Here is a 23,667-nt window from a genome sequence, read left to right on the forward strand (position 1 = left end):
TTTTGCATTTACTGTTGTTCCTCCACTTCAGGTGTTGCTGAACATTGACTGCAGGGTGCCATATGAAAGGCACAGTCCTGGTATCTCACTCATGGCTTCCAGTTTTCAGCCACCAAGACGTGTGTCATGTACTCCTGTCACCTTTGTACTGCCCACCCACAACCAGAACTCTACCTCTACAGCCAATAGTTCAGTCTTACTGGTTTGTGGGACTTGTCTTCAATGCCTGGTTGACATGGTTTCTCCATCTTTGCCAGCTTAGGTGAATGTGCTGGTCACACCTTAATACTCTTCACAATTTCAGTAATACTAGCTGGGGCACAGAATGCTCAACCCTTTTGTGGCTTTACAAAGCCCTGACCCAGTCCTGTCTTGATCATGGGAATCTGGCATATGGTTCGACATTGTTTTCAGCATTGTGGATGCTGGACCTGATAACCATTGTGGGGTTCAACTTGTAGCAGGTGCCTTTTGGACCAGCCCTGTGAAGAGCCTATTGGCACTACAGAACAGGCACCAACAACTACAGCTCAACTATGTGATACACATTTACTGCTCCTCTGAGCATCTGAAATATCATGTCCTCCTCCTGAGTCTCGAGAGCCATCTACCACATTAGAGGCCGAGGACTGGAGTCACGATCACGGACTGCATACACTGTCTCTGCTCTTAACTCCAACTTTCCTGTAGAGTCGTCTTTTGTCAGGAAGCATTGCATAGGCCCCCATGGTGTGTACCCTGTTCTTAGATCTGTCTTGGCCTATTCTTTGGCCAAAAGACTGTGTTAACCCCACTGTTTTTTACCACTTGTTCCTGGCCGTTCTTGATGCATTTCTAGGTTCAGAATTGGTATACATGACAGTTCTATATTCAACAGATGAACTAGTTTTCCCTACACACATGTAAAGTATAGGGAACTATGTTCCCTGCCAAACGGATGCAGTGTATTCGCTGCAGAATTGGTGGTTATCGCCTGAGTCCTCAATCATGTTTGTTCTTGCTCCAGAGACAACCTTAATCTGCAGTGACTCCCCGAGTAGCCTTCAGGCTATTGAGCTGTGCTACCCTTGACACCTAATGGTTGTTACTGTCTAGGATCTCCTTTCCGACCTCCATAAAGCTAGATGGTTGTCTTTGTCTAGACCCCAGATCACATTAGGATCTCAGGGAACAAACAAGCTGACCAGTTAGCCAAGCTGGCTACAAAGATACTGACTTTGGAGGTGGGATATCGGAACTCAGCCTTCAGTTGACCCTATGTCATCAATTATTGGAGGCTTGAAATATGAATTGGTTTGCCATCGTTTCTCTGAACAAACTGCGAGTAATAAATGGAATCACAGTCATGTGGCAGTCTTCACTTTCTTGCTTTTCACAGGCAATCTACCATTCTCGGTTGGCTTCATATTGGCCACACTTGGCTGACTCATGGCTACATCCTACAACATAAGGATCCACTCCACTGTCATTGTGGTGCATGTCTGGTGATGGCTCACATCCTACTGCACTGCCCTAATTTGTTTGCCTTACAGTGAAAAACTTAAACTGGCAAACATGTTGCCTCTGGTGCTAGCGAGCAGTGCAGGGCAGCTGATCTGGTTCTGTGTTTTACATGTGGAGATGGCTTCTACTCCTCTGTGAGGTAGGGCACATTGGCCATGTTGGCCACTTGAGGAATTGGAGAGTTGCCTTCCACCTTTTTAATTCCCCTTATTCTTTTGCGTCTGTTGGTTTACTGTCCTGTCATCATTGTTCTCTTTCTTGAGATTTTATCAACTTGTTGACATCACTAACTTTTTGTGGTAATGTAGGGTGAGGAAACACTGGTCATATGCAGCAGGTGATCTCCCATTGCATAACATGTCCCAGGGACCGCCATTTGTTTCTTGGGAGAGCAACTCACCCATCTTCACCCCCTTACCCTTCTCTCACTTCTACTTGCTTCTGTCTCTTGGTTTTATTGATTCTCGGTTACAGTCAGGTTCGCTAGATTTGTCTTCAGTGTCCTCCTCCACTGATGACTCTTCCTGGCTTGACACATATAGGATGGAAGGACTGATAACCTCAAAGTTTGGCCCCTTTAACCTCATCAGTCCAATTCAATCACTTCTGATTATACTATATTCACATGCACATTTTTGGTGCATCCAAATCACTAAATGGTACTCACTTTATAAACAACTAAAGAGTAGCATTTCTTCTTACAGAATAGTATTCTGATCCAGAACACAACTAACTCCCCAACTGGGGCTCTTATTTTCTGAAACTGCATCCCAAAATAAATGCTGCTCACCCATTTCCCTCCTGAAACTGCCAGGAGTACTGTAATTTTCTCTCAACCTCTGTAAAAAACTGGCCAACTCCTGTACCTTTCCATGCCTTAAGTTTCTTAATCTCGTGGCCCACTGTTGTCTGCAGCACTGTCAGTGGTAGTATCTGATTCAATGGATAACATACACCATGCATTTGCAGATGTGCAACTGCTATTTAGTTTTATATGTCACCCTCACCACCACTAAGCTGTGACAAAGAAGAATGGGTAGAGAGTGTGTACTCATCACCAAGGAATTTCAATTTTTTTTCGTAGCTCCATCTTCTCAGAATATTGCAGATGGGAAATTCCTAAACATTATGTTCTTTTTTCCTACCCACTGCTTGTCCCAACCTGTGTGAGAGGCTGTGGGAACATCTTCACAGAGCACCACACAAACTAGTAAGCACTCAGCCAGCATATATGACAAGGGGACAGCATTCATGGTAATGGGTGTTCCTAAACTTTAAGAACTTTTTATCCTCAGTGTGCGTTTCCATACATACCAGTTCCTGGCTCATGCAGTCAATTAGAATGCTTTCTAAATATGCCAATCACTCGTCCAAATCTCATTCACAGCATCCCCCATATCCACTGATTTTAGCCTTCATTTTCCACCATATTTGAGTTTTTGTCTCTCTCTTCATATTCTGTTGTGTTTCTTGATGACATCCCCACCAGGTGCTTTTAATTTTCTGCTTCTTGATTGCTGTCCATTTTCCTCTCATCTATACCTTTAGTTTCAATCTGCCCTTTTATTAGTGCCTTTTTTCTGCTCTCTTTGCACCTTTATGTTTTCAAATATCATCTGTCATCATGATTTTCCAATTTTTTCCCTTCTCCTGTGCTATGTTTCACTTGCCCTGGCTTTGTGATTGACTTTCAAATTCATTTCTGAAGTGGGTCATTGCTCCATCTCTTTCCCTTCTTGTTGTTAAATGAAAGACTTTACCATTTCTCAAAGCTAATATTTTCTACCACTGTTTACTGTGTATGTCTGTTGTTGCTTTGTAACTATAATATTTTCACCATATACAGTGAAACCTCTATATAACATTTTTCAAGGGACCACAAATTCTGAACACTGTATAGAGGAAAACACCATAAAGAGGAAGGCTTCCAAATAATAATTGTAGGGCATTACTGAAGATCGGGATACCACTAATCAGCTTTGACAAATGGTGCCATAGATGACATTTAAAATTTTCACAACACTGTAATAGGATATTCATTGCAAATGATCAATGTATCGAATGATTAGTTTTTTGTAATTAAAACATGGGGCCCGATAGGTGGGTGGGTGAAAGTAAATGGCGCCAAAAAGATCGCAAGCAGAATGTGTGTCACATGTCACGTGACCAGGTTCTGCCGCTGACATATGAAATATGCTGAGCGTGGGCTTTCCGAGCCGGTGCAAACCGTGAATCCACAGAATGGAAAACAATGCGTCTACATCCAGTCATTTAAACATTATAAAGAGGTAAATAATTGTAGCAGAATGTGTGTCACATGTCACGTGACCAGGTTCTGCCACTGACATATGAAATACGCTGAGCGTAGGCTTTCCGAGCCGGTGCAAACTGTGAATCCTTAGAACGGAAAATAATGCGTCAACATGCAGTCACTTAAATGTTATAAAGAGGTAAATAATTGACCAGGGTTCCAAAAATATGAGTGTTACACGGAGGAAATTGTAATATAGAGGAAACACAGTAAAGAGGAAAATTTAACATTGTTTATATGGGCTTTTAGTGGGGACCGAAAAAAACAGATGTAACATAGAGGAAAAAATTATATGGATTATATATGTTATAAAGAGGTTTCACTGTGTCTGTTTTTAGTTTCGTGAAGTGAGTAAGATGGTAGGCGCTGAGCCAGTGGATTTAGTCATTAAGGGTAGAGTTCAAACTCACATTCAAGCAGCTTGAATCATCTACTGGCCATTTATTTTGCATTTTATTGCTACATAATATGTATTTCACACAGAGTTGCTTGCAAATTTATATAGTATCTTATAACCTAGCTTAGCAGTATCCAAATCCCAAACACACCAAAATTTCATTGTGTTGAAACATTTTGTTTGCAGCACTTCTTTTGGTTAGCTGTGGAGTACACTCTGTCAGCTGTCCATCTGATTGCTGTGAATGCCAGCAGGTACAATACGTGCATCTAGATTGCTCATGTGTCTTCTGCATCAGTGAGATTGGCAGGAATGATTATGCTTTTTGTGTCAAGTGTACTCACTAGAGTTTTCAGCAGTCTGATGGCCCTAGATTAATCCCTTAAGTCACATAGACTATTATAGAGCATATAATCTCAGAGGGCAACCTAGTTTTGAAATGTTCTGTACATCTACCACCATCTGTTGTCAGTCAGTGACAATTTGTGTCATTCTGGGTACCTCGTCATAATGCTGTTTCCATAATGCATTGTAGCCGTGTTTCAGTGACATTATAATTTAACTCACCGTGCAACCAAATTGTTCATCACCAACAAATGATATATAGCTGTGAATGTTTATCTGCAGACATACAAGGGCAATCTACACTCCTGGAAATGGAAAAAAGAACACATTGACACCGGTGTGTCAGACCCACCATACTTGCTCCGGACACTGCGAGAGGGCTGTACAAGCAATGATCACACGCACGGCACAGTGGACACACCAGGAATCGCGGTGTTGGCCGTCGAATGGCGCCGGCTGCGCAGCATTTGTGCACTGCCGCCGTCAGTGTCAGCCAGTTTGCCGTGGCATACAGAGCTCCATCGCAGTCTTTAACACTGGTAGCACGCCGCGACAGCATGGACGTGAACCGTATGTGCAGTTGACGGACTTTGAGCGAGGGCGTATAGTGGGCATGCGGGAGGCCGGGTGGACGTACCGCCGAACTGCTCAACACATGGGGCGTGAGGTCTCCACAGTACATCGATGTTGTCGCCAGTGGTCGGCGGAAGGTGCACGTGCCCGTCGACCTGGGACTGGACCAAAGCGACGCACGGATGCACGCCAAGACCGTAGGTTCCTACGCAGTGCCGTAGGGGACTGCACCGTCACTTCCCAGCAAATTAGGGACACTGTTGCTCCTGGGGTATCGGCGAGGACCATTCGCAACCGTCTCCATGAAGCTGGGCTACGGTCCCGCACACCATTAGGCCGTCTTCCGCTCACGCCCCAACATCGTGCAGCCCGCCTCCAGTGGTGTCGCGACAGGCGTGAATGGAGGGACGAATGGAGACGTGTCGTCTTCAGCGGTGAGAGTCGCTTTTGCCTTGGTGCCAATGATGGTCGTATGCGTGTTTGGCGCCGTGCAGGTGAGCGCCACAATCAGGACTGCATACGACCGAGGCACACAGGGCCAACACCCGGCATCATGGTGTGGGGAGCGATCTCCTACACTGGCCGTACACCTCTGGTGATCGTCAAGGGGACACTGAATAGTGCACGGTACATCCAAACCGTCATCGAACCCATCGTTCTACCATTCCTAGACCGGCAAGGGAACTTGCTGTTCCAACAGGACAATGCATGTCCGCATGTATCCCGTGCCACCCAACATGCTCTAGAAGGTGTAAGTCAACTACCCTGGCCAGCAAGATCTCTGGATCTGTCCCCCATTGAGCATGTTTGGGACTGGATGAAGCGTCGTCTCACGCGGTCTGCACGTCCAGCACGAACGCTGGTCCAGCTGAGGCGCCAGGTGGAAATGGCATGGCAAGCCGTTCCACAGGACTACATCCAGCATCTCTACGATCGTCTCCATGGGAGAATAGCAGCCTGCATTACTGCGAAAGGTGGATATACACTGTACTAGTGCCGACATTGTGCATGCTCTGTTGCCTGTGTCCATGTGCCTGTGGTTCTGTCAGTGTGATCATGTGATGTATCTGACCCCAGGGATGTGTCAATAAAGTTTCCCCTTCCTGGGGCAAAGAATTCACTGTGTTCTTATTTCAATTTCCAGGAGTGTATAAATAAATGCCCGATCATTGCACCAAACATGAAGTGCTTTACATGCAGGCAAGCAAGATATTTATTTACTCACCATGTTTATACAGTCTAGAAGCAGGATTCCTGTTTTTGATATTTGGAAGTTACAAAAATGAAATGTAGAAGCATGTAGCATCATTGTGAGAGCCATGCAGCAACACATTTGTAAGGTTTGGTAATGTAGAAGGTTTCTCTCTCTTCTGTCACACTTCATGCATCCACTGACCCCCACCCCCTTATGAGATTATATGCACTGTAAAAGTGTGAAATTTATACTTGTGTAAGCTGTCATTGTGGTTTCCATCAGTAATTTAATTAAATAATTTGCATGTTTGTTTGATTGAGTTGGTATGTAACTCACCACCTTAATCATGAAACCAATTTGTTGCTTCAGTCAACTTGTTCCATGCTATCTAAATGCATCATTAGCTATGCGAAGATAACCTTTGAAAGAAAGCAATATCTAAAACTGATAAAATACTATGAGGTTTTTGTGAGCTAATAAATGAAGTGTTTGAAGTTGGCACAAGCCATAAAGAATGACTTGTATCATTCTGATAGCTTAATATGTGCTCATACATTGCTGCACACACTATCTAAACATTTTAGAAGTTTAGGTGGGATCTTTTTAGTTGTGGTACTGCACCCAGTATCTGTTAAGTTTGCACATCTGCAGTCATTGCTGGAGGTGAAAGAAATTATAGAGGGTGGCAGCTAAATATCCGAGGACTAACTGGAGATCGAATCCCAGATCCCCAGATCTCCGGATTTGTAGTCTGTCATTCAGCTAGTGAGCCACTAGGCACATTTCCCTATCTCACATGAAGGAACTTGCTTTGTCAAAGTTCTATAGTATGAACAGCAGTTGGGGAGTAATAATGATTATGTAGCAAAATAAACATAACCTAGATTGTGTGACTTTCGTGATTCATATTTTATGGTCATTCCAAACCAAGTGTTTCTACTCAAGACATTTACCTCTCACAATCATTTTCAAAATGGTTTTTATACGATACATTGCAGATTATCATTTGTATTTGACATCAGTTTAAATAACAAGGTCATTCAATGTCATGAATCAGGCTCTGCAGGATGTAACAAAAACTCTATACAAATTTATAGAGTTATTAGAGGAAATTAAAAGAATCAGTTCCATTATGTCACACACAGTCACAGGTACAGTTTCCCTGCTAGGGGTCCTTGAAGGGTTTGATACTGGACTTCCTTTACGGCAATGCTCAAATTGTTTCGGCTGCATCACAGGCAACACATTGATATTAGAATCTGATTTGAATCTTACCTTACAGCCATTGCCTACCTTGATAAGTTTCTGGCAGTGCAAGGATAAGACCTACAACTGACCAATGTTTCTGCTTCTGACTATCTAGTCGAATTCATGTACATATTGGAAAACTATTGCTGTCCCATCATAATATAATGCTTGTCATGTTTATTTTATGTCTACCACAATGATCACTGTAGTGACTCAGTAACCTCGCCTTACCAAAACTAACATGAAAATCCATGCTAAATGTTCTGCAAGCACCCCAGTGCACATGCTATAGGCAGATATGACAAAAAGATGCTGTTGGCTGGAGTGTAATGTAAATACATTGCTCCTTGCCACTTGGTATTATCCCACCAACACCTTATGTGCACACCACTGTGAAACTACTGTTTTTATTACTGCTAGAGGTATCCACATCCCTGGACATACAGTTACAGTAGTAAACAGTGGAAAGTTTGGGCTGGAATAATAACAATACGGAAATGATAGAAGTGGTGTTGAATCACAGATAGGCAGAATGAAACAGATTGCTAGAAACTTTCAGCTTTCGGACAAAATTCATCACCAAAATTATTATTGTTTTTGTGGAGCTTTGTGCTGGTGTGTTCCGGTTCTCAGTGGCAGATTACATTCTAACTTAATTAACTGATACACATCTCATTTACTGGGAGGCGTAATGTATCAGACAGCAGCAAAGTACCTATATGCAGAATGTTTTCGGGGATGAGGTTACCAAACCATGTCACATTTCAAACACTTGTGGCCTTCTTCGTGGAACAGGATTACTTAGACCAGACCGAATGGACAATGGTAGACCTTGCAGAGAGTAAATTACTCAATTTGAGGAAGCTGTGGCACTCCAAACTGAGGACATCCCAGTACCAGGACACAATCAATGGCCAAGGAACTTAATATACCTAGTGTCATTGTGTGGAAAGTACTGCATGAGATGGGCACACATCCATTCAAGTATCAGAAGGTACAAGGCCTATCAACTGATGATGTGTAAGTTGGAAAATCCTAAGAAAACTCTTGCATTCCACCATAAACAGAGATTCGCCATAAAGTGTTGGCTAGTGTGTTTATTGCCATCTGATTGATAGGTGTCTTCTGCCTAACTCACTTGCTGTAAGAAACTGCAATACCTTTCTCTGTGAAATGTCACGGAGAATGTTGGAGAATATTGGGCAAGGAGTGAGGCAACAATTATTCCAGCATAATGGGGACCCACTCCATTTTACCATTGGTGTCTGAACATTTAAACTATGTTTTCCCCATCTGCTAGATTGGGAGGACTTTAACAGTATCGTGGCCTTCTCATTCTCCCAACCTCATTCCTATGAATTTCTTTTTTGGTGGGGAGGGGGGGGGGGGGGGGGAAGGGAGTATTTGGTGTACCAGACACTGAGAGACACCCCAGAAGACCCCCTGAAGCTGCAGCCATTATTTGTGAAACTCCCAGTTTTGCAGTGTTAGACAGTCATTAGTATGCAGAGGACAGTTGAGCATTAATGTCAATGGATGCCACGTTCAGCAACATCCTTAAAACAGTGTTCATTACATGGCAGTCTGAACACTGTGATCATCACTGGCATCAAAACCTTCATGGACCCTTAGTGGGGAATGGTCTACCTGTGACATTTTTGTCACATAACAAGTTTCTTTTTATCTCCTCTAAACACTTTAAAATGTGTATACAGAAGTTATTACACTCTGTATAAACTTTTTATACTTCATTGTAAGAGCTTGTCAATGATAGAAACATGCATTTGGTGCAGCACTTAGCAGCAGCATAAACAAAAGGTGGCTCTCAAACTTTCAGGTCTACATCTACGTCTACATACATACTCCGCAAGCCACCGCACGGTGCGTGGCGGAGGGTACCCTGGACCACTACTACTCATTTACTTTCCTGTTCCACTCGCAAATAGAGCGAGGGAAAACGCCTTCGTATGAGCCCTAATCTCTCTCATCTTCATGGACAATATGCGCAATATATATTGGTGGCAGTAGAATCGTTTGCAGTCAGCTTCAAAATTCGATTCTCTAAATATTCTCAATAGTGTTACTTGAAAAGAAGGTCGCCTCCCCCCCAGGAATTCCCATTTCAGTTCCTGAAGCATCTCTGTAAGACTTACTTCTTGCTTCTTGTTCGAACCTACTGATAACAGATCTAGCAGCTCGCCGCTGAAGTGCTTCAATGTCTTCCTCCAATACGACCCAAACACTCCAGCAGTACTCAAGAACAGGTCGCACCGCCGTCCTAAACGCGGTGTCCTTTACAGGTGAACCACTCTTCCCTAAAATTCTCCCAGTAAACCGAAGTCTACCACTAGCCTTCCATACCACAGTTCTCACATGCTCGTACCCTTGCCGTTCTCGCCTGTGTCCAACTGGATCCCGAAATGAGTAGTCGTGCGATTCAGAGACAAACTGGAATACCGAAATCAATTGTTTTTAGGGTTTTGAAGGCACATAAATATCATGCGTATTGTATCACACTGACACAGGCGTTAACGCCATTTCTTTCGTTACTCCAAATTAAGCTATTTTTGTACAAAATGTACGGATCCTACTTTTAGCGTTACCCAGGAACGACATGGACATAGTAGAATGATGTTCCCATGGGCTGCTTCATTAGTATGAGTCTCCTTGCCTCTCACATGTTGGGGTGCTTCATTAGTGTGAGTCCCCTTGCCCACAGTTAGCATAGCATAGCAATATGATCAGAATGTGTGCCAAATAATTTATGTACACAGAGAAGAACTGCGATCCTTTCACACTGCCCTTGGGCACTACCTACGATACGCTTGTTTCTGATGAACACTCGCTGTCGAGGACATCATACTGGGTTCTAGGTCTCTAGGTTAGTTGGGAGAGACCAAGGAGAAAATGAAGAGGGAAGTACTCTTGGATAATGCTGAGAAAAGTGACAGGCGACTTATAACAGTGATCAAAATATAAACATATGCCTTGGTATAGTTATAACAGAGTTAAAATAAGTATTGAATCTAAAGTAGGGTATCAAAATAAATAAATGCAGTTCTCTTTTTAAAAATTTATGAAAGAAAGTATATTTTTCAGTTATCATTTTCCTTGACTATACATTCAATACAGTCTTCATTTTTGATCATGACAGATTTTTTGCCACAGAAGTTTCTGTATTTTTCTGCAATATGTCTTTTTTAAATAAGTGTGACTAAGTACATACAAATTCCTTGGTTCATTTAGTTACCAAGAAAGTAGTTCATACATATGTTACAATCTTCTTAAGAGGTATTTGTATCTGTAAAACATAGTTTTACACTTGTTAAATTATTTACATAGAATACAATTTACATATATTAAGTATAGTTACATCTTTGATTGTCTGTACAACTATTTACATTTTTGTACATTTTTCGTTGTGCATTATTGCTAAGTAATATTTGGCTCCTTATAACGATCCAATATACACATAAAGTGGCACACTTTCTGTACAAGTAGTATAAAATTAAAAACTCTCATTTTTATAAATAATATATATGTATGTTTATGAATATATATATGTGTTATGAAGACATGACGTAAATGCATTTACAAGCACAAAACTGCATTATGCAGTCCATAAATTAAATGAAATCTGAATTGATAATATAAATAGTACTACATGATTAAAGTAATGGTGTAATGATTCCCCTCAGACAAAATGGGGACCTGTTTTCCTTAACTCCGGGCATTTAACTGCACCTTTTCCAACACCTCTTCAGTTAAAAGTGATAAAATAAACTGGTCACACTATTTGATCTAAACCTAATGCCATAATTATTCATTTAATTTCATATAAAATTTAAGTAGGTTTATGTAAAATAATTTTTATTAAAATATAATCATATAACATAATTTTTCTAAGAAATCCTTTTTCTTTTTAAACAATTCCGACATTACTTACAACCATGATAAAATTGAAAGTGTTAGCGAATAAAACAACATTCGGAAACTTGATTAACAAGCTCTTAGAAAATATATTTTACTTCTTTCCATATTTCAAAATACTGGAAAGTATGAAAATAGTTTCATAATACAAGTGCTTAAACTAGTGCAACAAATTTCTCTAGCATAACCACTTGTGTTGAGTTCTTTTTCATAGAAAACTGTGTATATTAATCATTGTTTTTTTATATAAAGACTGGTAACATTATGGCTGCAACTAATTGTATCTCTTAAGAGACAAGTAGTGTTGATGTTTTAAATGACCCTGGAGTTAGAAATACATACACTTAAGGTTTGTGAGGTACACACTAATTGTGAATTGTGCAGGTACATTAATTTATACTTGTTTGTTGAATGTCCTATGGACAATGGTAACATGATTTATAAATGATAGGTTAAGAAGCATTTTTGTCTGTGGAATCACGCTCAGAGCTTGAATCCCTCCGACGACTCTGGCGAGACTTGCTACTGCATTCCCTTTCCATTGTACCTGAAAAGGCAACAACAATTTTTTTTTTCAGCAAATTATACTTTCCAAAAGATATTTCTTTTAAAATTATAGCTGATAAATGCACAGCATTGTAAGTGATTATTTACTTCTTCAGAATGAAAATAAGCTCTTAAAAGCGAAAGATGATTATTACAGCTATCATAGTACCATTCCAGAGAACTACATACAGTAGTTCTGTGGTAGTCTTTTAGAAAGATCACGCCATAGTGTCTGCACTTGCAATAGAAGTGAAGTAGATACTGCTACGAGGCTACAGCCGAAGGAAGAACTTCCTGAATTTTGCCATTGTCTGTCAGGAAGGTAACATGAGAATAGGCTGAAATGTATACGCCACAGAATAGAATAAATTTCACATTATCTATAATAAGTGTAGTTACTGCTTGTAATGTTACCTACAGCTGTATGCTTGTTAGTATTTGTGATTTAGCAATGTGTTACTCTGAAGATATAGTATGTAAGAAGGTGGTGTACACATTGATCTCGGTATGCTAAAGGTTGGGCAGTAGACTATCCCTAACTTTGAAGGTTAATTTTTTTTTAAATGCAATGTAGAACAAAATTGTATTTTGGTATCAGTAGGATACAAATTGAAATTAATTTCATGAGGCTTATTTAAACAACAAGTCTTCCAAGAGCTTCTCTCATTGTTAATATACTGGAGTTCTGGAGGAAAACTTTGTGGAGCTTCTGTAGTGCAATGCAGCCTACTTCAAGACTTATTACATGCTTCAAGGTTCATAGGGTTGTGGATTAATGTTCATACACCTTAATCTTGAGATAAACCAATAAAAACTAATTACAAGGAGTTAAAGTCGGCAAGTACACAGGCCATGGAGTGTCCCCATACCAGGAGATCAAGTACCCGGGGAAGATTTCCCTCAAAACAGCCATCAAATTTTTAGCAACGTGGTCCATGTCACTCATGTGGCTGAAAGACAGGAGTCCCAAATACATTTGTTGATGCTGTAGTTCAAAAAATTGTTGGATAATGGTGACATTGCTCAGAATTGATGATATCAACACGGCTGTTCACTGTGTTCCATGGAAGTTCTTCACCAGTAAAAAAATTGGTTTCCAGTCAGGAACAGAGTTTTGAGGGGGTGTATTTGATAACGAGTATGCACCATATGCTGTACTGCAACAGTAGACTAGTTTTGGGAAAAGTGCATTTCAACAGCAAAACTGCTCTTTTGACCAAGCCACGTTTACAACTGACGGTGGCACCAGTTGGAACTTCCACTGCTACTGCATCGATAGAGCCCATACTCATCCTTCCTATCCTCCTTCCCTTCACAAATTTGCCTTGAAAGAAGGGATACTTCCATGACCCACCCTGTATTTTGTAACCATATTTATTGTAATTAATTCTGAAAAGTATTCAATTAACATCCTTTCAATTGTTGAAGAATAAAATCAATGTTGTGTAGTGATAAATTGGGGTAATAGTATTACCATCAAAATACCCTAAGCACAGCAGTCAAGAACACAGCATTTTAGGCAGTTTGTTGAATTATGCCAACTTGAGTTCTACCAGGTAACTAGCTATTTTCATTTCTCCTTTCTTCGTAAATAGAATTAGTTTTGTATGGGGGAAACAAAGTCAGTAATTCAGTGCACAGTGTAGAGTTACATTACAGATCTATTAATGATTGCTCAGTTTTTCTGTCAAAGGGGAGAGGAGAGGGCTTAGTGAGCATTATGAAGTTTTTTGAAACTGTGTAAGGGTGCAAGTGTGACTGGGGATGGAGTTAGTTCATTGAAAATAGTGCATTAATAGAAACTAGATGCACAAGAAATAGGTAACTGCAGTAGATCGATAATGAAAAAAGCAGCTGTTTTCATACAATACATTAAAAAAATGTTAAATAAAACTGAAAAAAAATATGTGGCATGGGTTTGTGAGTGACCTGTATTCAACTGCACCTAGCCAATTCCTTTTTCCTTTCTGAAGATATGTGTGTGACAAGTTATTAATACATCTGTACAAAAACACAGCAGACAAGTGCAAAGAAATTAACTATTGTGAAAAAAATATTCATTCTATAACAGCATTGTAGTAAATCTAAGTGGACTTCTCATTACTGTCAAGTTTCAACTTCAAGATGTATCAAATATCATGACAGGATGTGCATGTTACTGACAGAAGCTTTTTGGTATTAAAGCAAAATATTAATGAACTTTTATAGGCATATTTTAGATGTCCAGTTACTTGCTGGGACTTTTTTTTATGTTCTTACTATGTGTATACAAGGCAGGAGACTTAACCTGTTTGCCAACCCAGTGACAATTTCAAGGTCAGATGGGAAGTACAGTGCAGTGGAAAGTGGTGTTTAGTAGACTATACTGGTACAAAGAACTTTTATAAATGAAAAACGCAGAAAAAATGTAACTTTTGTACAGAGCAGCAGGTAGAAGGAAGGAAGGAAGAGAGAGAGAGAGAGTTGGAGTATAAAGTATAGTGTCTTGAGATGGTAGATGAAGCTAATTTGGAATCATCTGGGTAGTCCCAGTGTCTGGCTTAGCTGTAGTTCGAGTCCTGTTCTGTTATTTTATGTTTGCTGGCTTAGGTCACCCTCCAACTAATGGCCTTAAAAAATATAATCATATAGCATTATGAAGTGATATCAGGTGTTCCCCAGGGAAGCGTCCTGGGACCTCTACTGTTCCTGATCTATATAAATGACCTGGGTGACAATCTGAGCAGTTCTCTTAGGTTGTTCGCAGATGATGCTGTAATTTACCGTCTAGTAAGGTCATCCGAAGACCAGTATCAGCTGCAAAGCGATTTAGAAAAGATTGCTGTATGGTGTGTCAGGTGGCAGTTGACGCTAAATAACGAAAAGTGTGAGATGATCCACATGAGTTCCAAAAGAAATCCGTTGGAATTCGATTACTCGATAAATAGTACAATTCTCAAGGCTGTCAATTCAACTAAGTACCTGGGTGTTAAAATTACAAACAACTTCAGTTGGAAGGACCACATAGATAATATTGTCGGGAAGGCGAGCCAAAGGTTGCGTTTCATTGGCAGGACACTTAGAAGATGCAACAAGTCCACTAAAGAGACAGCTTACACTACACTCGTTCGTCCTCTGTTAGAATATTGCTGCGCGGTGTGGGATCCTTACCAGGTGGGATTGACGGAGGACATCGAGAGGGTGCAAAGAAGGGCAGCTCGTTTTGTATTATCGCGTTATAGGGGAGAGAGTGTGGCAGATATGATACACGAGTTGGGATGGAAGTCATTACAGCATAGACGTTTTTCGTCGCGGCGAGACCTTTTTACGAAATTTCAGTCACCAACTTTCTCTTCCGAATGCGAAAATATTTTGTTGAGCCCAACCTACATAGGTAGGAATGATCATCAAAATAAAATAAGAGAAATCAGAGCTCGAACAGAAAGGTTTAGGTGTTCGTTTTTCCCGCTCGCTGTTCGGGAGTGGAATAGTAGAGAGATAGTATGATTGTGGTTCGATGAACCCTCTGCCAAGCACTTAAATGTGAATTGCAGAGTAGTCATGTAGATGTAGATGTAGATGTAGCATGTCTCTTTCCCTTGATATTTCATTTCTCCTGTCTCTTTACCTGTTAATCTTGGCAATATTATTATTATATTATTTCCTTCTTTTCAGTTCCAGAGCTTGTTTCCTGCAGTTTTCTGTAACCTTTACCATTGAATCAACTTTCCCTACACCACATATCCTTACCAATGAAGGCAGTCTGATTGTTGAGGAACTGATTTTTGTTTGGGGGGAGTGGGTTCCAACTCCCCATCCAACCTTCAAAATTTTGGTTACTTAGGATTTACAGAGTCAGTTAAAGTGAATGCCAGGATAGTTCCTTGTCCTACTTGAGCTTGTGATCCATGTCTAATGATTTATTAATAGAGACAGAAAAAAATGGTGTTATTTTTTGACCAAATTTGGTGCTATTTTCTGCCAAATTTGATGTTATTTTTGCCCAGTGTTAGTATTATTTTTTACCAAATCTAAAAATATTTTTTTACCAAATTTAATTTTGGCAAATATTTTTTCAAATGCCTGTAGAATTTTGTTGCCAATTTTGATATCTTTTTAAGAAATTAGTTTTTTTGCTGGTAGCTGTGTTACTTTGCCAAATTCCCAAGGTTACATTTTCTCCAGTTTTGGTTGTTTTTTGCCAGATTAAATGGTTTTATGCCAAATTAATTTCACTGTCTTTTGTAAATTTTGGTGTGTTTATTGTCAAATTAACTGTTTGTCAATATTGGTGCTGTTTTTGACATCACATCATAGTTCATTATGCAGGAAAGGAACAGCCATTTTAAGATTATACACAAACCTCAGCTTGAAGGGGGAAGAAAAGGCAAAATCCACTTTAAACATTCAATAAATATCAGTTACGAATATTGGTAAACCTGTCTTTGCAATTTAGCATTATTTTTGGGTTATCATTTTTCTGAAAAGCTGCCCCTAGTTATCTATGATGGAATGTGAAATCCTAATCTATCTGTGTTCCTATTTGTTGTATTCTGTCTGGGTAGTTCTATTTATGCTAGGCACACCATATTCTTCTTTGAGATTTTTACTTGTATTTACTTCATGATGCAGGTAGCTGGCTTATGTAATTAATATTCCAGAAATGTTCTATAACCTTTTTTGGATGTTACAGTTTGCAGCAGATTAGAAGTTGGATTAAACTGCCAGAAATAGTGCACTCAGCTGGAAAAAAATTTAAAGACTAAAAGCCCTTGCACTTACTTGGTAGCGGTGTATGGACCTCAACCTTGACGTGAGCTGTAGCAGTGACCTTTGTTGTAACATGTGGCTGTGGTGTTGGTGTTGAGGTTGAACTTTGTGATGAATTGTCACTGTTCTGAGAGGAACTCTGTAAAAAAAGAAAGAAACAATTTTTATAATTCTGACTTCAAATATTATCTGTTCATCAGTGTTACATGGTATTGAAGCAACAGTAAAATGTTTGTTTCCAGTTCAATGCGTGAAATAATACTTGTTCATTTTCTCATAAAAATTGTGAGCTATAAAAACAATCCAATTCATTTCCAAAACAAGTTTGTGATGTAAATGGGAACTGTTGTATGAAATATATTAATTAAAAAGTTATTAATTTGAAGTAATCTAATTGGGACAGTATAGATAATTATCACTGTTTCCCACAGCATTGGAAAGATTAATGATATTAATTTATTTTTAACATTAAGGTACTGTCTTTGTGTAATAAAATGTACAGCAACAGTTTTGTTTATAAAATTGCTCATTGCAGTACATTTGTAGCTCTTAAAAAGTATAGTGTATTACTCATGGAACAAAAGAATAACTCAAGAAAAATACTTTAAGCTGATAAACTTTGTTTTCTATTAAATACTGATATTTTATCTCTGCAGATATTTTTACAGATTACACTATGAGAGTTGAAACAGTCCTAAATGAATGCAAGCACATTTTACACATTAGCAGCTAATCCAAATTTTATTCAAAAAATTGCATTTTCAGTGCAGAATATTATAAATAAAACACAAAAAGAACTCACTGAAGCTGTTGCTGGAGCATATGTTGTTTCAACAACAAGTTCTGGCTGCACAACTATTTCATGTGTAGAGTGCCAAGAGTTTCCTTCCTCAGTAATTGTTGTGAGGGAGGGTTCTGCATGCAGACGGTTGCAGTGAGCACTGCGACGTGGTGGAGCCACTTTTGTTATCCGACAAGAACCCGATCGTCCATGTGCAGGTGATGGAGGTGGAGTAGGTGTGGAAATTCGATCAGTGTGCTCGTGAGGAATTACCTACATAATCAGAAAATATTTTTAGAGCATGTATGAAATGTAATATAAGTGAAGACAGAGAAAGCACTATATTTATACGAAATCAGTGTAGGAAAAAATGGAAGCTTCAGATATAAACATCAGTGGTAAGCATTATCTTATTTGCACACTTCATCAAGGAAAAGGAATTCAGTACACCAAATTTTGTTACATGTATCTCCCACGAGTATATGTATTTCTTACCTCAGCTGGAGGCCCAATCATCGACAATAGAACAGGAAAGAACAGGAGCCCATTAAGAAGTCCCACAGCAATAAGTATAAAGAGCACATAGAAAAAGTACCTGAAAATGAAATAAGCACATTTTACACAATTGAAGATAAGGAAGGGTCATATGTCTGACTTCAAGTATAAAACAGAATTCCAAACAAGGTGAGGAGTATTGTGTTCTATTTTAGGTGTTTTTATGAACAATACTAGGCATACCATTTACGTGAGTGAGCTAGTACTGATTTTCATGGCACTAGTTTTCAGTTTTATAATATCTATGAGTTTTTATGCCCTTGTAGTAAAACAGTCTTTCCAATAATCCTCAACAATTAAAAAAAAAGTTCAAATGTGAGGTCATCCATCCCTAGACTTAAACACTACTTAAACTAACCTACGCTAAGGACAACACAGTGCATGGCAACAATTTGAAAGAAGTGCTGTCATTCACAATGCATTTCCTGATAGCGTATAAAAAGTCTGAAGGAGTTAAGACTTTAGCTTAATCATGACAATTTTGGTGATTGTTGTGAGTGTGCCAGCCCCCCCCCCCCCTCCCGCCTCTCCCCCCCCCATTTTTAATGCTACTGTCTACTGGTGTTTTTAATTATGTAGTTCTGTTTTTAAAAAAAATATTTTGTTCACATTGACAAAATCTGCATCTGTAAATGTTATTTTTGCAGTTTGCACATCACACCTGACTGAAGAAAACGAGTTTCAGAACACCTTGTGTTAATTTTAATATAAATAATGTAAGATTCATTTGCTATTTTCATTTTACTTACCTTACTATAAAATCAAATTCTGAGAAGGCAAGCATAAGAACTCCCAGAAGAGTAGCGAATGCCCCGTGTACTACTGGTGCTAGCATGTACTCTAGTGCCAGTTTTGTCCTGCGCTCTCTACTTCCAATACAAGTCACAAAGCCCTGAGGGAAAAAAGAAGTCTTTAGTGTTTTTTAATCAGACATTGGACCAAAAAAAAAAATTCAGTAGACATTATTTAAGAGGAAGTTTACTGCTGAGAAAGAAGGGATAGTTATAACCTACAAATGTTGCTATCAGAACTTGTACCATTTTTTTAAATTTAAATATGCATATATAATGTTCACATCTAGATAGGAGAGATTTCAGTTGGATAAACCAGTGCAGCATTGTTTACCATTGTAGAAGCAGAAACCCAAGACATGGACAGTAATGTAGTTGCAAAAATGCTTATATAAATTTATATACATTTACAAAATACCATATTCTCCCTCCCTCCTCTTTAAGAACATGTATCATAAAAAGGTGAAACATTTTTCCTCATACTTGCCACCCAGTTTAGTACTAATAAGAACAGACAAAAAACTTTCATTTAAATGTCTTGTTACTAATTAATTGTCTGATTTACAAAGGCAAGTGTGTAAGACAGACATACTACCAATCAGTTCTTCTCTGCATAGTTGTGTGAGCAGAGAAGCTGGAATGCAATACAGAGTATCATGCCAGCCAAACCTGTCCTTTTGTATTTCTAGAGTCCATAAACTGGAAAGAGGTACCATAGTCTAATCTCTGCTGTAAGGTGAGTATTATCAAAAAAACTTGGTTTTATGAGAAATAGAAAAGAAAGTTGGTCTTAACAGCCTATGAACAACAAGGCCATTAGAAACAGAGTATAAAAATGAATGGGACAAGGATGGGAGGGTAACTGGCTTGTAAACAACCCAGCATTCATATTAATTGCATTAGGAGAATGAAATCAGGACAGCCAGATGGAGATTTGAACCACACTACTCCTGAATTTGAGGCAAGAATGTTCATGACAGTGCCAATTCACTTGATGAATAAAAAAAAATGTTAAATGGAATGTACCGGTAGCTGATTTCTAGAATATAATGCAATCATTGTCAAAAGTGGATGTATGTAGTATATCCTGGTGGGGTATACAAAGAAATTCATCCCAAAACATTTAGTAGTAACTGTGTAATACAATTCAGCTATATCCTCAGTTAAAAACAATTGACATACACAGTAATTTCACAGAAAAAGAATGTACTTTGGTTGTTAGCTTAATTAGAATTATTTACATCCACCATCTAACTGCAGATAGGTGTAAACTTACCAGGCAGATGTGGACCGTAAAGTGGACACCGATCCCTACAGCAACAATGAGCAGCACTGCAGGGATGGCACTGAGCTTAATACCAAGCATGCCCATGGCACCCAGTAGCTGCAGCACGATCGCAGCCAATGAGAGTGTGATTAGTGCTGCTGCACGTGGATTCACAAGCAGAACTGTGACAACAACAAAAACTGCTGCAAGTGCACAAGCTAGTGCCAAGCTCAGTGACTGCCGAAGCCCCAGGTACTGTTCCCAGAAGAGGAATGGTATTCCCGATGGAAAATTCGGCAGGCCACGCTCTTCAAATTTCTCACATACTGCACGTACCTGTTGTGTTAGACCACAAGAAATTACGTTAACAGAATGAACAACATGAAATTCCTCTGCTTGATTTGTTTCAAATTGTGTAAATTTAGAACTTTTTTCTGAATATTCACTTAAAAAACTTATAGGACCTACACTGAATTTGCTGGTAAATGGAATCAAATATCATTGGCTATAAATACATTTATACATTGACAGTTCCATCAGCCCTTGTGATACTCTGACATTTTAAAATGAAATCTAGGAATCATACATCATTTGAATGTCTACTGTTATTGTTGCATTGATAAGTGTATTTAAAACATTTGAAAGCATGTGTCTTACCTCTCCAATGAGGTGTGTGATGCTCTGTGTGTCACCAAGCCCATGCAAGTAGAAAGGCATCTGTGCATATGTAAGTGGTGGTGACTTGGGAATCTTGAGACCAACATCACTAGGTGCATGCAGCCATGAACGTGGTTTGGGTCTCAAGTTGCCCTGGGATGCACCGTATGCTAGTACATCATTTGTGGCCCAGGCACTCAGGTAATTATAGAATGCCTTTGGACTTATAATGCCCTCTGCATCAACAAGGCGTAGCTGGCGAACTTGTGACTTGTCTACAGGGTTGTCTACATGTCCTGTCTGGACTAATAGCTTGTATGCTAGGATGGCTTCATCAGAGGCATTTGCATACCATTTCTCCTGAGTTATGCAGCCACGCTCCCAGTCATGATCAAATGCCTTTTGGAGCTCTGAAAATGAGAAAAGAAAATCAATTTTGTGAGGACATCTAATCCTCAAGATGAATTAAGGCATAACTTCTTCTTTCACATAAGCATTCTTGCACAAATGACATGTAAGGAAGAATATGAATCTCTTTAAAGTCAGATTCAAACCCCTATATAATGATCCATAATCAAGTTATTTCATGGTTCTCATTGCTGTATATTCACTTTTTATGAATTATAATAGTTACCTTAGCAATCCATTTCTAATTTGCCCTGAAACATTTTTTCATAGCATATCTCTTCAAGTCTCTAAAATTCAGACTTCTTTTTCATATATCTTTTTTTCCTTTTCTTTTTTAAAGTATTAATAATAAGTGTTAATCACTTTTTTGTTATTGTTGCTATATTTCCTTACATTGTAAGATTGGTGCTAACAACTGATATTAGTTCAACATTATTCAAAAAAACTTAGGTCTAAATGTAGCCTTTCTAACATACACTGAAGATTTTCAGTAACATTGACAAGGAAACGTTACCAACCTTGACCTCATATTTTAAGCAGAAAAAGCACACTTGCAAGATAACACCCCCAGGAAACTATCCCATACAACAATTTGGCCCTAATTTTGATAATACACTGTTTTGAACTTCTGAAAGTGCAGCTCAAACTTTCACACACACACACTGCTTGTTTGTCACTCATTCTACCCCACTGCAGTTGCCTTATGCCTAAAGTGCCACATCTGCTCAATGTGTTTTGAAATCTTGATCAAGAACAGATGTTACTCTATATGAAAAACAGGAAGTACTATACCTATGAGTATGTAATATGTCAGCCTCATGCACATGTAAGTTCAGTAACATTTTAACAATTTCTCATATCAATATACAGGTATTGCAGGTGTATATATGCCTCACCAAAATGAATAAACCTAAGAACCGGAAGAACTTTTTTGGAAAGAAGTTAATGAATTTTGTTTTACAATTTAATCATATGAATCTCACTGAAGCACAGTGCCTCTCCTGAAAATGAATAACAGTGATGATAAAAAAATTAAATAGTTCCACTCTACTTCAGTAATGATCCACTAATTTGTTTCATTCATATACACTGCATTTGTGAATCGCAACATAAAAAATGCTCAAACCAGAGAGATCTCAGTCATTAACTACATGTTAGAAACAGTCAACAAAACATGTTACCAATGAAAAAACAGTATTTCCTGAACCTCTCACTCCACTGCATAGTACTTCGTACTTGGGCATGAAGTGACTGCAGTAGGGCAGACTGAGTGAGAAACACCAGTGTGCATAAAAGTTTAAAAGATGTACTTTCAGAAAGTCATAACTATGTACTGTCAGAATTATGGCACAAATTTTCACGTTTGGTTGCTGGGGCTGATATCTTGCAAGCGTACTTTTTTTTCCTTAAGATATGAAGTCAAGTTGATGATGTTTCCTTGCAAGAAAACAAAAGTGAACTGAATCTGCGTTGAACAATAAACCAAAAAACTCCTTTGCGAAGACAATATCTTGTCACATACTCGCTATGCAAAGGTTGCAAAGATCTGTCATGCCTGCACAGCATTTAGCAGGTTTTTTTGGAATGACCTGAGATTTTTTAAAGTAGTCAGATACTGTATTTTAATACTGTGGATTCAAAAAATTTCTTTGTGAATGTTAAATCAAACAGTGGAAAATCTGGTATGGAATGCAACAATATTACGAGAAGGAAAGTTGCTACCCGCCATATAGCGGAGATGCCACACTGCCAGTGTGGTCTTAGTTGCCCAAGTTGCATTAGCATACATGCGGTGTGTGTGTGTGTGTGTGTGTGTGTGTGTGTGTGTGTGTGTGTAGAACTCTCACCTATGAGCCAATCTCTGAACATGCTGAGCCAGAAATCTGGAAGACCACCATTGTCATTTTTAACAATGTTGGGCACCCTCATAAAGGCCTCGTGATATTCATACAGCAGCCTCTGATTATTTGGATACTCAAAGTTTCCCTGAGTGACAGCATACATGTTGTAGAAGCCAAAATACTTTTCTTGCGCTCCAAGGAATGCATGCTCTTCAGTGTTCTGTGGCACAATATCCGTCAGATCCAGCCCATCACTGACTTTAAATACTCCCCACACACTGCCAGCGAGGACGAAGATCATTAGCACCATGGAAAATACCTGTGTGAGAAAAGAGCACAAATATAATGACTATTCCAAGATGAAATATGATAAAAGTGGTTAGCTGGATGAACTGTTCTTGGAAGTTTAATTTTTGCAGTGAGATATATTTTGCTTTTAGACAATGTATATCACAACAGTAGTAAGGTGATGGTAAGATCTGTTTTCATGTTCTGAGCAATGTCTCCAATTTACATACAAACAAATTTAAGCGAAGATTTTTCTTATTAGCTCATACTGTAGAGAACACT

At 39.1% G+C, this 23,667-nt stretch overlaps 1 protein-coding gene and 1 long non-coding RNA gene across 2 annotated transcripts in view; one reads left to right on the forward strand and one right to left on the reverse strand.

Moving 5' to 3' along the window:
* The window catches only part of LOC126267321 (uncharacterized), a 31,583-nt gene extending 14,139 nt beyond the window's left edge, over positions 1-17,444 (forward strand). The window contains exon 2 of the long non-coding RNA XR_007548993.1: positions 16,721-17,444. This is a non-coding gene — a long non-coding RNA (uncharacterized LOC126267321). The remainder of the gene's footprint in view (positions 1-16,720) is intronic.
* The window catches only part of LOC126267315 (protein patched), a 130,919-nt gene continuing 117,882 nt past the window's right edge, over positions 10,631-23,667 (reverse strand). The window contains exons 16-23 of the mRNA XM_049972411.1: positions 23,104-23,416; positions 20,849-21,258; positions 20,201-20,527; positions 18,883-19,025; positions 18,074-18,173; positions 17,600-17,851; positions 16,810-16,936; positions 10,631-12,049 (exon numbers count right to left, since the gene is read on the reverse strand). Of these exons, the coding sequence (XP_049828368.1) occupies positions 11,955-12,049; positions 16,810-16,936; positions 17,600-17,851; positions 18,074-18,173; positions 18,883-19,025; positions 20,201-20,527; positions 20,849-21,258; positions 23,104-23,416 (1,767 nt within the window). The 3' untranslated portion in view covers positions 10,631-11,954. The remainder of the gene's footprint in view (positions 12,050-16,809; positions 16,937-17,599; positions 17,852-18,073; positions 18,174-18,882; positions 19,026-20,200; positions 20,528-20,848; positions 21,259-23,103; positions 23,417-23,667) is intronic.

This window comes from Schistocerca gregaria, chromosome 4 (assembly GCF_023897955.1).
Source record: "Schistocerca gregaria isolate iqSchGreg1 chromosome 4, iqSchGreg1.2, whole genome shotgun sequence".
NCBI classification, from domain to species: Eukaryota; Metazoa; Arthropoda; class Insecta; order Orthoptera; family Acrididae; genus Schistocerca; species Schistocerca gregaria.